We start from the raw sequence: 16,246 nt of genomic DNA on the forward strand, positions 1-16,246 counted from the left end.
GATTGACCTTTGGGCACGGCCACAAACAGCATGCATTATCAAGGCATTTTATAATTTGCTGGTGAAAGCATATTTTCAAGAGAAATTTTGAATTAATGATTTTCAACTTGACCATTAATATTAATTTGTTTTAAAATATGCAAATATATGCTTGGAGTTTTTCTGGACAAAGATAGGAATTTCTTTTACAGTTCCATGAAGCATGGAGTAAACTTATGGAGTGGCTAGAAGAGTCAGAAAAGTCGTTGGATTCTGACCTGGAAATTGCCAATGATCCAGACAAAATAAAAACACAGCTTGCACAGCATAAGGTGAGTCTCTTAAGGAAAGCACATTGCCTGCTTATGTATTTCAGGATCACTTCCAAATTCTTACTTGATCATATGTTTACTCATTACCGAGCAACAAAGGCACCAGTGTAAACCTATACTAAATTTAAAACCAATAGCTCTACTTCGGTCAAGTTTCAATAACACTTTTACTTCTAGTGACCATTTCACTAATACTGGAAGGTTAAAAGAAAAACATACCGAATTACAACCCGAATCTGTCTACATTCTAGAACAAATGAAGGCTTTTAGTGGTATGAACATTGGCATTTCAGTTTTCACAACCACTGTTGTGTCTTGTATTTTTTCATAGATCAAACGTAATTGTTGCTACCTAACAATTGATATTTTTTCATATAAGCATGTAAATATAAATATAAAATTTCATCCATATTCTCAAAGACATGTAGTCAAATGACTTCTTTGTGTAGACTAGATACCCATAGAAACACGTTTTTTAAACATTTATGTTCTTTCTGTATGGTTTTCAAGAGCATTCCCTGGTACCCTTGCCAACTCTTTTTTTATCTGGGTCTTTCTGTAATTCTGTTTATAAATTGACCCTCAGCCATTAGGGTGAAGATGTAAGTAAAGGAGAGTGGTGCCTGCAACAAGCAGCTAGGTATCATTTTAGGTATCTAGGTATAAATTGCTGCTTGAAAAATTTTAAAAAGGATTACAAAAATCAAACGGACAGTATAAGATTTACCATTGTCAGAAAATTTTTAGCCTTATCTTACGCAGGTTGGTTTTTGCCATCCCGGAATCTGACCTCAGAGGGTCATGACCTGGGATCCCAGGAGGAAACATACTGAGCATCTGTTCTTTGATTGAAGTAGGGCTCGTGAACGTCTTGTTCTGCCAGCAGCTTCTGCCCATTAGCTGCCACATCCAATCCTGAGCAGCACAGTGACAGTAAGCAGCTCCTTCCATCCTTCCCCTCTGATGGAAAAACAAGAGCCTCCTTTTCAAAATAGAACACCTTATTTGAACTTGAACATGAATGTTACGTAGTCTTATGAAAGTAGGTTACATATTGAAGAATTTTAGGAACATGAATATGCAAAAGAGTTCGTTATATTTTCTATTTTGCGTAATATCACATACACCAGTTTCTCCAAGACACATATCGAGATAGCCCATTAAACCAGTTTTAAAAGAAGTCTTCTCTATTCATCATTTTGGGATTTTTGCCTTTACAAAGTTCTAATCTATCCTGTACGCGGCCACGATATTTCTTTATGCATCTGCTGTGTAAAGAAAATCCATGTCAGTACCATTTCATTCAGTAAATGCGAGCATTCTTTTCCAAATAACATGAGGAGATAATACTTACAGATGACAAACTTTCAAAATAGTGCAATATTGTAATTGTTTTAGTATTTAAAGAGATCCTCCTAATACAAGACTAAAATTTTTATGTCATGTTAAAGCATTTAAGTGTAGCTTTTAAAAGCAATAAAAATTTATTAGGCAATTTTAACTTTGAGATTATTTTGGGAAGCTAATCATTTGCATACCATTTTATTGTCTAGTTTGATTCTAAGGAGCTGTTAAGATTCTGATGGACAGTGTTAATCACAATGCTATAATTGCCTTGGTATTTTATGAGCTTGCAAGCTGCCCATTAAGTAGACTTACCTACCTTTCTCTTGTCTCTGAGATTGTATATTCAGTAGCAGTTGTCTCATTTTTCTACTCTTATTTAATCATAAATATTTATTAGGTATAAAATGATAATGAGAGCCTACAATGTCCCTGCTCTGTAAATGCTTATTATTGTGATCCATAGAAAAAGTACGTTTCTTCCACTTCCCCTACACACATGTACCTATACAAGCATAAATGGTTCCCTGACAGTATAAACACCAGCGAAGTGGTGATGTTCTGTTAGCAATATAAGGACCTGATACTGGAAGAGTAATCTGTAAATCTCTTGAGGTATTGATAGGGCTTTATATGACCGAGTAGGAAGGATGTAGGTTTCCCACGTGGTATGAATAGTGACAAGTCCAAACACCAGACTCTAGAGAGACCAGTCCTTACTTGCCCTTCATTCTGGCTCAGAGATAAGATTGCATGTACCCTTACTGTAATTATCCAAAGTGTGAGACAGTAAATCTGTTTGAATAATAACACCAAAAAAGAGCCTTTAAAAAAATGTATTCATCATTGAATCACTCTGTGTACACCCGACCTGTAGTTGTTCATAGAGTATTGGCCACATTTTTCAATCCCAAACCTTGTTTTTCCGTAGTTTATTAGCAATTCTATTTATCGTAAATACATATTGTGGTGTTTGTTGCTTATATATAATGGGTCCAGGCCTAAGTGTTAGAATATTTGCCTTATATACATGAAGACCACCTGAGTTTGATTCCCTGCACCACCCCAGAAAAAAAGGTGTTTTTGCTTTGAGATTATTTTCGTAGGGTTAGCTGGCTTCTGAGAAACGTAAACCCTTTATTTTTGAAGTTTGAGTTTTGTGGGGGGGTCACACTGAGCACTCTAACCTGATTCCTTGCTATCTCCCATGTTAGAGACCCTCCTGTAGTGGTTTTTGCTTGTTTGTTTATAAGTTACACAAAGAAATACACACTGTTTTCTTGTTAAATATATAGGAGTTTCAGAAATCACTCGGAGCCAAGCACTCTGTCTACGATACCACCAACCGAACTGGACGTTCTCTAAAGGACAAAACCTCCTTGGCTGATGACAGCCTGAAGCTGGACAACATGCTAAGTGAACTTAGAGACAAGTGGGACACTATATGTGGAAAGTCTGTGGAGAGGTGAGATGCTCTTTCAGGTGGTTTGGTTACTCTGTAGGCCTCCCCGAAGTAGCAGACGGTAGTGATGCTTTGTCGAGACATTTTGGGGACCTTCCATGAAACTTTGTCTGGAGAACATCTGCTCATCCTCCTTCCCACTTATAGACTGCCTGAACTGAGAAAGCTTTGCTGTTCATCATTTTGTATTTTAAACTACTCATTACAGTCAAAATGAATCCTACTCCAGTCCTCTGTCACCTCGCATCCAACCACACCAGCGCTTCTGACTGGTCTCTCTGGATAGACTTTTATTCCTCCTTTAATCTAATTTCCACTCACAGTGAGGAGAGATTTTAAAATGTAAATGGGCTCTTACCATCCCCTTCAGCTGGATCCCCTCAGGGCTCACTGCTGGGTATGAAATAAAACAGGTTCCTTCCTGGGGTGTGCCTGGCACTACTGCTCTGGCCCCAGCGGCTCTCTAACTTCCAGCCACTCCTCCGGTGTCTGCCTTTCTCATTATGCTTTGTGAAGGCTTAGACATACTTCAGATTTTCAAATATTTAGGAAGGTAGAACAGTACTTCTTAAAAGTTCAAATATCTTATAAATGTTTTCCATTTTTCCGTTGATTTTTAGTTTTAGTTACTTTTGTCAAAGGTTGTGTTGTGTATTTGAAATGCTTGAGGCTAGAAATGTTTCCGATTTTAGACTTGTTAGATTTTGGAATATTTGCATATACATAATGAGATATATTGGGAATGAGATTCAAGTCTAACCACGAAATTTATTTGTCTCAATATACTTTATACATATAGACTTAAGTTAACTTTTTAGTTTTAATAATACTGTTCATGAATCAGAGTTTCATGGTATGAAATTTTCCGCTTGAGGCACTATGTTGCTGCTCAAAAAGTTTGATTTTTGAAACATTTTGGATGCTGGATTTTTTTTGTATTTGTTTTTGTTTTTGTTTTTTGTGGTACTGGGGATCAAACTCAGCACCTTGTGCTTTCAAGGCAGGAGCAGTGCCACTGAGCTAAATCCCCAGCCCTAGATGCTGGATTTTTGATCCAGGAAGGCCTAACCTATATGAAGATTAAATATAAAGTTATACTCAGTTCCAGGGAACTTCACCGTATATTTTCATAGTGCCTGTTCGCTTAAAAAAAAAAATTGATTGGAGACTTCTCCAGTCTCAAAAAGTTACATTCTTTTTACAGAGTCATGTAAATGATTTCACTTGTGGCATTTAAAAAAGATAATTACAGTGATAAACAACAGATCAGTGAATGTCAGGGGCTAAAAATGGGGGCAGTGTTGACTGTGAAGAGAGCGTGAGGGAAACTGGGGATGGCAAACTCTTTTGTATCTTGGTTGTGGCGAAGTGTTACATGAATCTGCCTGTGTTGAAATTCATAGAACTGTGTGCTACATAAATTGTTTATTGTCTCATCATTTAAAAACACATTTAAATATATTTCTAAATTAAAAGACATATTATTATGAGATGACTTGACTCATTGATTTCCAAAGTTGATGATTAGGAAATTTTCCTAGGATACGTAGCATGCAGTTAAGGAATGCAAGATACTTTGGAAAAGTTTTGTCTTCTAAGGAGAGCAGACAAACATATTCTTCTTCTTGAGTACCACTTAAGCTGTGTGAGTGAACTCACTTTTCTGTGACTCAGATTAATTTTTCCAACTTTCCCTCCAGACAAAACAAATTGGAGGAAGCACTGTTATTCTCTGGACAATTCACAGATGCCCTGCAGGCCCTCATTGATTGGTTGTATAGAGTTGAACCGCAGCTGGCAGAAGATCAGCCTGTCCACGGTGACGTTGATTTGGTGATGAATTTGATTGATAATCACAAGGTACTGTTATCTGGGACACTCGATTTTGTCATGTTTGATTATTTAGAGTAGAGAGGGAAATAGAACCATTTAAATTAGCCCTTTAAAATCAGGAGACTATATCACACTCTACCTTACTGTCTTTATTGTTAAAATACATGTGCATTGGAGCAGAATTAGGAAGCTGACTTTAAAAGCAATCAGCAAAAATTACTTTAGTTACCAGTGAAATACTTTTGTTTTTAATGACCAGATCTAAAACTTTTTTAGAATTAAAAAGGTGATTTCATCCTTTGGTGCTTTAAAACATGTTTCAAAAATGTTGTACTGAGTTATTCATTTAAACAATTATGTAATAAAATTAAAAAGCTTGCATTCAGTGACCTGGAATGAGGTCATTGCATAAGTGAGTAGATTTGTGGCATGATTCAGGGGGTCAGGATTAGATATGCTCTTCTTTTTTTAGAAACTGTTTTAACCTTGTCCCTTACACTATAGTGATTTATGAGTCAATGGTGTGTTGTTATGAGGGATTTATTTTTTATTTCAAGAAAATTGGTTTCCTTGCAGTCTGCCTTATATGCATGTTATGTAAATCAAACATACATTTCAGGTGTGCACGTGATGCTAAGTTTTAGGTCCTACATTATTATCAAATGATAAACATACAACTCAAACAACTGTGGAAGCAACAGGAAGCATGGTCTCAATGTGGAATGGCTGTGTACGCATACCTTACAGCACTGATGTGTCTTGTCTTCTGCACTTTTGAAGATCAGAGAATATATTTTATTTTTTAAAAAATTTACACTTCCTTGGTTATGCTATTTTGATTTATGTGTTTTTAAATGGTTTTTTTTCCGCATATTTGTTATCCCCTTTTTGTCTCTATTCTGTGATTATTCCCATAAAAGAAAGTGTGTGATACTTGAATATTAACAGAAAATAAAAGAAGAAATAAAGACTAGTAACCAGGTCTAAAAAATTTTAAATATTGCATGCATTGAAAGAAATGTTTCATGCGTGGTAAATACAAAACTTTTCATTTCCTGGTACACATTCAATGATTAATGAATGTTATAATGTTACTTTTTATATAAATGCCATTTTTATAAGCTCACTGTCTAAATATTTACTACCCTAGTCACTTGCCAGTCTTTTTATATATTAAAGGTCATCAAGAATGAATGAATCATTTAGCATTAGTAATACAATTGGAAGGCTCAGGAAATTTAAGTGTACAGAGTACTCTGGGAACTCTATTGTCACAAATGAAATCTTTAAATATTGCTGCGTGTGTGTGTGTGTGTGTGTGTGTGTGTGTGTGCATTTGTGTGTGTTTATCTGCAAGCACATTTCACTAAACACTGTTAGAGTAAAGTCAGAGACTCCACAATCCTGTTTAGATTATTTTGATTGAGCTCCTTTTTGTGACTGATCTTAGATGAAAGGCTGGTTATTTGCATGAACATGTTTTGTAAGCAGACTTGTGGATCTGACATAAGTCCCTGACATCACTTCTTGATTAAGTCTGAGGCCAAAGAAGTAAGTTTAACTCTTGACATATCAAAGTTCATCAAAATTAGGCGGGGAGAAAAAAGTCCAAAAAGCTTTTCCTCTTAAGATGAAAAATAAGAATTTTCTAAAATTTGAAATCATACATTAGTACCCAGTGTGCTATGAAGACAAAGGTACATTATGGGGGAGAAAGATCCATGTTGCAATTTCCTTTGGGAGTTATTGTGGTTTCTAAATTGAAACTTAATTTTAAAAGCTATGATTTTCTTAGGTCTTCCAAAAAGAGCTGGGGAAGAGGACCAGCAGTGTACAGGCCCTAAAGCGCTCTGCCCGGGAGCTTATAGAAGGCAGCCGGGATGACTCTTCCTGGGTCAAGGTCCAGATGCAGGAGCTGAGCACACGCTGGGAGACAGTGTGTGCACTTTCTGTATCAAAGCAGACTCGGCTGGAAGCAGCCCTGCGTCAGGTGAGAACCATTCCAGTGATAGTGGATGTGATGAGGGAAGTATTGAAGCCTCAGCTAGAATGGCTGTAGTGGAGAACCGTGAGGGTCCCCATTTCTCCCCCTGGGCAATCAGAAAGGAGAAAATTCTAATAGCATCATTGCCTTGATCTGTCTTCCACTTCCCTTGAGACTTTCAGTCACTCACAAGTGGGAGAAGTTTGCCGATCTTCACAAAAAAGTGCCACTTGAGTAATTTTTAGTTTGGAAGTCTTGTGTGCTGCCATTCACCTAAAACCAAGTTGTTAAAAATGAATATTGTATTATAAGCTTTACTGAAATATTAGATGTTTTCTTCTATTTGTGAAATGCAGCACGGGGCATCGTTATCTTTTTAATGGGAGTAATTAGTTAACTTAAATCTAAGACTTTTTTTCATGGGGGGAGGAATCTACTCTTCACTTCTGTGAATTTCACTAACAGGCATATTTTGTGATCTTGCATGTGTGTGTGTATGTGCATGCACTCTTAGGCAGAAGAGTTCCATTCAGTGGTACATGCCCTCTTGGAGTGGCTGGCCGAGGCAGAGCAAACCCTGCGTTTCCATGGTGTTCTCCCAGATGATGAGGATGCTCTCCGAACTCTCATTGACCAGCACAAAGTGAGTAATTTCTAAACACTAAGTATAACTAAATGAGAAAATGAAACAAAGTAGATGAAATAGACTTGATTACAGATATCAAATGCATGAATATTTTCGTTCCTGAGGAGTAAACATCTGATACATTTCAGCATATTTCTCTGTCTTCCTTGCTGAGGTGCAGATAGCCTGATTCACGCACACAGGTTATTAGAGAAGATTATTCCACAGTTAGTCTCTGTTTCATACCTCTAGGAAGCACATTGATTTTACTAGCAGGTTATTTGGCTACTGACCAAAATTGATCAATTTTGTTAACATTTATATGGATTTCAAGAAGGAAACTTCCTTAATGAGCATTTTGGCATTTATAAAATTATGGCAGTAGAATTTTAAATTAATATCTTCAATTTTTATAAGCAAAGGAAGCAAGTCATTTAATAAAATGTGGAGTCCTTAGATTTTATTTTTAGGCCTCTTCTGTTTTTAATCAAGAACCTTTTGAAATCTTTTTAGAAATAACCTAAGGTATGAGTTCCATAATTAAATATCCTGATGAATAACCAAGTAAAAATGTGATCATTTAATTTTCAAATTAAGACCTTTTCTGTGGCAGTGCATGAAACTTGGCAAAACCCTTAAGAGAGAGTGGTCCAGTTCATAACAAATGTTTTTCAGTCTTTGACCCAGAAAGTCAGAAATTCACAGTGCTAACACTCAAAGTAGTATTGAAGTCAGCATTTTCTGTCAGCTTTAAAGAATCTTTTGATACCACTAATAACCTTGCCTTTGAAGGTCTAGTTGTAGATACATCATTCATTTCATGGATTACATAATCAGTAGAGACTTTTTGTTTTATTTAATATTCTTGGATGGATAGGGGAAGGGTAATAAGGGAAAAGAAAAAAATGTGAGATAAAGAAAAGATGGAAATAAAGTGCTTGTAGATGGGGAGGGGAGGAGGGGTGAAGGGAGGGCAGGGACAAGAGGAAAAACTGAGAACCAAGACCTGTCATGTAGAGGTACAAGATCCCAACAATGAATGTAACTGTACTGTATCCCTAAAATGTACCAATAAACTCAATTAAAGCTGAAAAATAAAAAAACAAAAACTCTCTCGAGGGGTTGGCTAACCTATAGCAGTGAAATACTGCCTTGTCATTAAGAAAAGTGATGCAAGCCTATGTAGCATTATCTAAAGACATCTGAATTTGAAACTAGAATAAAGAATAATGAATGAGCACCTTTATTCACATGGCTGGGTAGTATGGTTGTGTTCCTCATTGAAGTTCCTGGCACTTGCTATCACTGATTTAGCAGTCCCTCCTAGTTCAGGCAAGGTCCAAAATTCTATAGATGAGATTTTTGAAACATGTCACATCCTTCAGGAAAAGATCCTCAGTTTTTAACAACACTTTCAAGAGTTCAGTGATCTGTGTAGTATGGATACAGTGTTTTTTGTTGTTGTTGTTTGTTTGTTTTTGGTAGTGGGGATCAAACTCAGGTCCTTGTGCTTGCTAAGTAGGCGGCAGAACCACTGAGCTAAATCTCTGGCCCACTGTGGATACAGTTCTGATGGTAGAAAATACAAGTATGGGGCTGGGGATTTAGCTCAGTGGTTCCGCTGCCTGCCTAGCAAGTGCAAGGTCCCGGTATCAAAAAAAAAAAAGTACAAGTATGTGTGTGAGACACAGGTGATTAGAAAGATCACCCTAGACCTGTTTGGGCTTTGTTCTTCTGAATTTGGCTAGGCCTGAAGGAACAGAGAAGAGATTTGTTGGCCTTTGAAAGAGACAGTTGTCGTACAGCGTGGCCTGGTGCCAGAACCACTCTCACTGGCCTCCTCTTGACTCTTTACCTTTACACTTTGGGCCCTCTCTCCCATACTCCCAAACATTTATAGCTATATGCCCAGCATTCTCTCTTCCTTGGTACTTTGTTGGTATATACTGTGTTTGTCTTTCCTGCATCATGAATGCTATTTTATGTGTTTGAATATTTTGCAGTTAATATTTCTATCTCTGCCAATATCGTATCTCCCAATGCTACTTCCAGATATATACTTTGAAGAATTATTTTTGTGGATATATATTTTTAAAGCATGAAATACTCTTCTATACTCTTTTGACATACATCTTAGAGAGTACTTAATTTTTCCATTTTTTTCTTCTTTTCCTCCCCAATTAGTACACGACAACTGTGAATAAACCAGCTAAAGTTCTGATTCGTTTAGTTAATCCTGACAGTAACTGAATGTCATCAGTTTTGTTTTCAGCCATTGCCAGCAGCTAATTGAAGTCTTTGTTTCTGCTATAGGAATTCATGAAGAAACTGGAAGAAAAAAGAACAGAGCTCAATAAAGCTACCAGTATGGGTGATGCCGTTTTGGTGATCTGCCATCCTGATTCCGTCACCACCATTAAGCACTGGATTACAATCATCCGGGCCAGGTTTGAGGAGGTCAGCATGTTTCCACCAGTTTTGTTGTTGTTGTTTGGTATCAGGGATTGAACTCAGGACCTTGCGTTTGTGAGGCAGGCGGTGGAACCACTGTGCTAAATTCCCAGCCCTCTCCACTAGTCTTTAGCTGTAGCCTTGAGAGTTGTGGGGTGTGGGAAATTTACAGCAATTAAAATGCACTTACAGCTGTGGGAAAGTGAGGTCCCCCATCATGGAAAGTGTTCTTTATGATGTTCTTCTAACACAGCCTCTGAAATTCACTTTTCTTTTAAAAATTAAAAGGAATTTTCAGCTATGTTCCTGAGACTCTTACAGGCAGACTTTTAGCTCCCTGTATAGCATTCTGTCCACTCCCATATTGAATTCTGTCCACTCCCAGTACTGAATAGTGTCACAGAACAATACGTACTTGCTGCGTGAGCTGATGCATGCAGTGTAAAGTTTCAGGTCTTAGCATTTTCAGTTTCTGCCCTTTGCCAGGTGGAGTAAGTACACTGACCCTTGAGAGAATGCATATTTGAACTTAAGTTAGAAAGCAAAAGGAAACTTGGGCGATTAATAACATCAAAGCGACAAGTATCACACAGGACTCCTACCTCATCCCAAAGTTGTGTTTTGGTGCCACTAAAGAATGGCATATGGTTCTAGCCTGGCATTATTCTAATTTACACTTAAAATTTGTGTATTCTACATTAATGCAGTCATTCACTGGTTAGAAGGCATTCAGAGAAATCTGTTTCTTCAACAGGTACTGGCCTGGGCAAAGCAGCATCAGCAGAGATTAGTGAGTGCTCTGGCTGGGCTCATTGCTAAAAAGGAGTTGTTGGAAGCTTTGCTGGCTTGGTTGCAGTGGGCTGAAACTACGCTCAATGAGAAGGACAGAGAAGATATCCCCCAGGAGATCGAGGAACTGAAAGCCCTCATTGCAGAGCACCAGGTGAACTCAATTTAATCCCAAACCCTGTTAGTCAGAGTAGCTTCCTTCTTTCTCTTCAGTTCTGGTCAAAAGATTGCTTTGTGTGTGTTAACCTTTGCTTCTTTCACTGTATCCCTCGCTCGCGACAACTGGGTTTCTAACTGCAACTCCCCCAAACCTCTCTTTTCACATTTTACTCACTAGACCTTTGCAAAACTCTCCTGCTTTGTCCTCTTTGAAGTTACACTAGAGCGGCACTGCCCCACACTGGCTCCCATGCCACTTCTTGCCTTTTTAGTGTCAGCTCTGCTCCCTCCTGTATCTTACGCTTAACTCTCTACTCCTTGCTCACCACTTCTTGTCTTGCCAGTCTCACTCTTCTTCATGGCTTTAACTAGCACTTATTCATTTTACTGTGTTTTAATTTCATCTGTCTCCCATGACGACCATCAGTACTGACATGGGGGTGGTGGTGACGGTGGTTAGTTGTCTTTCCCAGAACAATGACTCCCCTCTGTATCCTCCTTGGTTTAGTCTGAAATGATGGGCATCACACTCACTCTAGTCTGTTTAATATGTGTTTACAATGAGAAGCATCACACATCAGCTCAGCTAAGCGGTTAACGTTGCCATTGTTGTACTTTAATACAGGTCTGAAGTGTGAATGCCTGTACTGGCCCCTGGGGCCTTGAGTTGTTCTCTCTGATCAGGGGTGTTGAAGTGGTCGTGCTTCTCCGGTGCAATAATATTCCAGAAATGTCTCCTTCCCTTTTCGTTTTTGTCTGGTGTACCTTTTCTCCATCATAGTCCCTGCCTTTCCTTAGCCTTTGGCCACGTGTTTCAGATGTAAGTATATGTAGTAACAGTCATGAACCAAGGAGATGGGGTAAAAATGGAAAGATAGTCAACCCTTTAATGTAGCTGTAAGGTAGTTTAACTTTTTTACATTCCTTGAAATAGCTTATGACTAAAATATTTGCATTTAATGTATATCAGACCCATCTTATATATGTCATATGTAGGTTAAGTGTGCCATAGAAGAATCCTGGGAACGCCCTAGCTAGCAAGTTCCTTTGCAGTCAGATGCTCATGAGAAATTCTTGGGGAAAAGCTTCAAGCTTGAGTGTGATGTTATTCATATGACTGCTCCCATGCATGGGCTTTTAACTAAAGTTACTTTTTAAAATTTTAATTTGTTCTCACCAACTATAAGATTTCACATTCTTTGGAAATCAGTAAATTACTCTGCTAGTTTAGCAGTTTTTAAGGATAAAACATGGTAATTCATTCTTAAGAAATAATAGCATGACAAATTTGTCCTGTGTTTTTTACTTTATTCTTAAGGTTAATTCAGTCTGGTAAAATTTTATTTAATGACACGATCTCTTTCACTGCAGTCCTTCATGGAGGAAATGACCAGAAAACAGCCTGATGTTGATAAAGTAACGAAGACTTATAAGCGGAGAGGAGCTGACCCTCCCTCATTGCAGTCCCACATTCCAGTTCTGGATAAGGGGCGAGCAGGAAGTAAGCTATGGCCAATTTCTTCAAAATGAGAATGGTTAAAACAAAAGCTAGTTTCCTTTTTAGCTTAATTATTGTTTGAAATTTTTGGGCAGTTGATGATTTAGTGTGAGTATTCTATCACAGAAAGATTTTTTTAAAGTACATTGACGATTACGGCAACTTGTGGTGGTGTCTAGGTTTGTGTATTTAATTTTATTTGCTTGAAGTGAATCTTTCAAATGAGCTAGGAGAATTGGAAAAGTTCGCAAGAAGAGAAGTCATCATTTGAATTCTCTCCTTTTTCTTTTGTTATGTAAACAGCATTATAAGTGAACATAAGGAAAGTGAGCACAACCTGGATAAAAGCTTCCAGTCCAGCTGCTCATTAATGACACTGATCGGATAGATTTTTCCCTGCTGTTTACTACTTCTCGGGAAGCCATTAACACAATAAAATGGCATTAAAAGCTGTAGTTTGGAATAAAATAAAATGGAAGCTGTAGCTCGGAGAATATTTATAACAGTTTGTATCACACATGTTAAGTGTGTGACTGCCTTAATTTCTTTTATAAGTGGGTTTGGAGCTGTTGTGATTACTGTGTGAGCCAAGGAAACAGCGTAGTGGCCAAGTGCCCTGGAAGCAGACTTCTTGGCTGTCCCCAGCACTTAGCAACTGGGAAATCCCTCTAGGAGCTTCTTACTTTCCCTCTAGACCGCCATCCCCTGTCCCTGAGGGGGGCAGTTACATTCTCAGACTACAGCAGGACTGAAATGTGCTGATGCACATGAAGTGCTCAGTGTACTGCCTGGTGTGCAGTTAAATCCTCAGTAAGTATTATCCACGTGATGGTAGCATGGACACCTGTATGACTGCAAACCAATCAGTTTCCTAGACAGTAGTTAACTACTGTGTTTCTCTGAAAATAAGACCTAGCCAGAAAATAATCAGCCTGGGAAAGTAGTGATCAGAAATACCAACCCCAGTCAGCCTATCCTTGCCTTACCTGCTTTGCAGAGTAGCCACTGAGCAAGAGAATAGTGATGACTAGTTAGATAAGATTACCTTGAAATAATTGTTTTACAGCATTTCACAAATTTATGAAAAACAGCCAGGAGGAGAGACCAGTAAACTTGAGTATGAGACTATGTGCAGGAAACGCGCAGGAGAAGTGGGATGAAATTGGGACCCTGGTACACACTGTGGTCTGTGTTCTGTTCTATTAAGATTTGTAAAGCACCTGACGCTGACTTCGGTGACACCGATGTCTCCATCATCTGCTTACTCTCCTTTCAGCCTTATTTGTGCTCTACAAAGGGCATCTGAGTCTGATGTAACTGATCCTAAGGTGATGTTGCTACACAGAGGTGATTTCTTTTTCTTGCCTTAACCAAACAGGAGGATCGCAGGATGCTGCACTGTCAATGCAGTGGAGTGAATTTCAAGCAGGAAAATGTTTTAAGCACAGACTTATTGAGAGAATTTCTGATGTTTAATATCCCCATCCAGATAAATTTCTCCAGTTCACATGATCAGTATGTGGTCCTTAATAAGACACATTTAAGACAGGTTTAGACTTTGACATCATGCGCCATCTCAAGTAGGATAGTTCTACTTGGAATACTCGGGAATTAAGTTGGCTAGCACCAAAAACAGCCAAGCATTGACACATACCAGAGTGATGGAAGCGACCTCTGCCATCCTAACTGAACTTGTACTTTTTAACAGAAAAACGCTTTCCAGCATCCAGCTTATATCCCTCTGGATCACAGACACAAATTGAAACCAAGAATCCCAGGGTAAACCTGCTGGTGAGCAAATGGCAGCAAGTCTGGCTCCTCGCGTTGGAAAGGAGGAGGAAGCTCAATGATGCCTTAGACAGGCTGGAAGAGGTTCGGAAGTTCATGTGTTCATCTCCATATTGTCATGCACTCACTCTCTGTTATGCATACCCCTATCCCAAAATCTTGATTTGCTTTTATATAAGCAAACTCTTGCTGTTTGCGTGCATGCTGTACTTTAAATTCTAAGTGCGTGTATGCCTTTGTAAAAGACTGATAAATAAGATTTAGATTTAGGAAATCAGTGAAGCAAAATGATACATGTTTCAACAGTGAGCAGCTGACTGCATAAGAAAAGCTCTAACTTGACATATTTCCTGGTGGTACTTCCTGGCAAATGAAACTGTTTATGATTTAGAACTTTGAATAATGTATACTCTGTGACCCAAGACTGGAGCTGTATGTCCTAACATTGGGGCATTTTTAGACATCTGTGGGAGTTAAGAGTGGCACAGTGAATGCAGAGGGAGACAGACTGGGGGGCTTGGTTAGGAGCTGCTGAGCTGGCAGGGGCATGGGGCTAGAGCTGGGACTTCAGGCACTCTGCCTTAGTGACTCTGGTGGTATGGGAAATTTTCCATTTAACAATAAAGATCTTATTTGTAAAGAAAACTCAGTGACATTAGAAATAAACTTTACAGAAGAATATGTTTGAGTCACCTTTGCAATACTCCTTTATTTGAAATTTATCTAGATTTTTAAAAAAGTTTTGTTCAGATAATATAAATATAAAATATTTAAAATGTAACGTGAACCAGCACTAACTCCACCAAATAACCTTTTGCTCTTTTAGCTGAGGGAATTTGCTAACTTTGATTTTGATATTTGGCGCAAAAAATACATGCGGTGGATGAATCACAAGAAATCCCGAGTGATGGACTTCTTCAGGAGAATTGATAAAGATCAGGATGGGAAGATTACTCGGCAAGAATTTATTGATGGAATTCTTTCCTCAAGTAAGTCTCAGGGTCGATGACTGTAACTGACACAGTGTTCAAGGGAAATAAGCAGAGTTTAAAACTGTGGGCCCAACAAAGTTGTACTGCTAATAAATCTTTGCCTTGAAACTAGCTAGAAAGTCACCACCTTTAAAAACAAGTATGTTCGGTTAAATTTATGGCTGCGAAGTCAGACATACTTACTAATTCTGTGACCACAGATGTCCCTTTACTGAAGCTGTGTCACTGTTAGTATAATAAAGTTAGCAATGTTTGCTTTTTAGAGCTTTTGTGTGTTGCCTGGCATACAATAGAAAATCAGTAAATGTAGTTCTCTTTCTTCATTATAATTCACCTTTTAAATTAACATTGTCAATAAGTCATTAGAACGCTCTAGGAAGTCTTAAATTAAGGTGACAGACTCTGACAGAAGAAATCTATAATGTCTTGAGGTGGAAAAAACCAGTTACAGTAAAGTACTTCCTGTTGTTTTGCAAATTTTAGAGTTCCCAACCAGTCGCCTGGAGATGAGTGCAGTTGCAGACATCTTTGACAGAGACGGTGATGGATATATTGACTACTATGAATTTGTAGCAGCTCTTCATCCAAATAAAGATGCGTACAAACCCATCACAGATGCTGACAAAATTGAAGATGAGGTACTCATTGTCTTTCCACTGCCTGCAGTGCTCTGCCAGGACATCATGCGCAATGCGTGGAACTGTTTTATTTATTTCCCCTTTAGTTGTTGTCACAAGTTTTAAGGCTTCCATCATGCAATATTAACATTAAACTGAATATTTCATCATTCCTTTTGGCAGGTCACAAGGCAGGTAGCTAAGTGTAAATGTGCAAAACGATTTCAAGTTGAACAGATCGGTGATAACAAATACAGGGTAAGTTTTCCAAATAACTTTGTTGTTCCTTTAAAGGGTAGAGATTGAGGGCTGAGGATTTAGCTCAGTGGCACCACACCTGACGTGCAAGCACAAGGTCCTGAGTTTGATCCCTGGTACCTACAAAAAAAGGGG

The 16,246-nt window shown here is 38.3% G+C and overlaps 1 protein-coding gene across 20 annotated transcripts in view; it reads left to right on the forward strand.

The window, feature by feature from the left end:
• Dst (dystonin) overlaps window positions 1–16,246 on the forward strand; it is a 316,182-nt gene that overhangs the window by 287,643 nt on the left and 12,293 nt on the right. For all 20 annotated transcript variants that reach the window (XM_033756553.1, XM_033756561.1, XM_033756554.1 and 17 more), the window contains 12 exons: window positions 192–311; window positions 2,951–3,120; window positions 4,818–4,977; window positions 6,746–6,940; window positions 7,449–7,577; window positions 9,873–10,016; window positions 10,765–10,953; window positions 12,330–12,459; window positions 14,165–14,328; window positions 15,071–15,233; window positions 15,720–15,874; window positions 16,037–16,111. In XM_033756553.1, the coding sequence (XP_033612444.1) occupies window positions 192–311; window positions 2,951–3,120; window positions 4,818–4,977; window positions 6,746–6,940; window positions 7,449–7,577; window positions 9,873–10,016; window positions 10,765–10,953; window positions 12,330–12,459; window positions 14,165–14,328; window positions 15,071–15,233; window positions 15,720–15,874; window positions 16,037–16,111 (1,794 nt within the window). The remainder of the gene's footprint in view (window positions 1–191; window positions 312–2,950; window positions 3,121–4,817; window positions 4,978–6,745; window positions 6,941–7,448; window positions 7,578–9,872; window positions 10,017–10,764; window positions 10,954–12,329; window positions 12,460–14,164; window positions 14,329–15,070; window positions 15,234–15,719; window positions 15,875–16,036; window positions 16,112–16,246) is intronic.

This window comes from Fukomys damarensis, unplaced genomic scaffold (genome assembly GCF_012274545.1).
Source record: "Fukomys damarensis isolate Sample0158 unplaced genomic scaffold, DMR_v1.0_HiC HiC_scaffold_27, whole genome shotgun sequence".
In the NCBI taxonomy this organism is placed as follows: domain Eukaryota; kingdom Metazoa; phylum Chordata; class Mammalia; order Rodentia; family Bathyergidae; genus Fukomys; species Fukomys damarensis.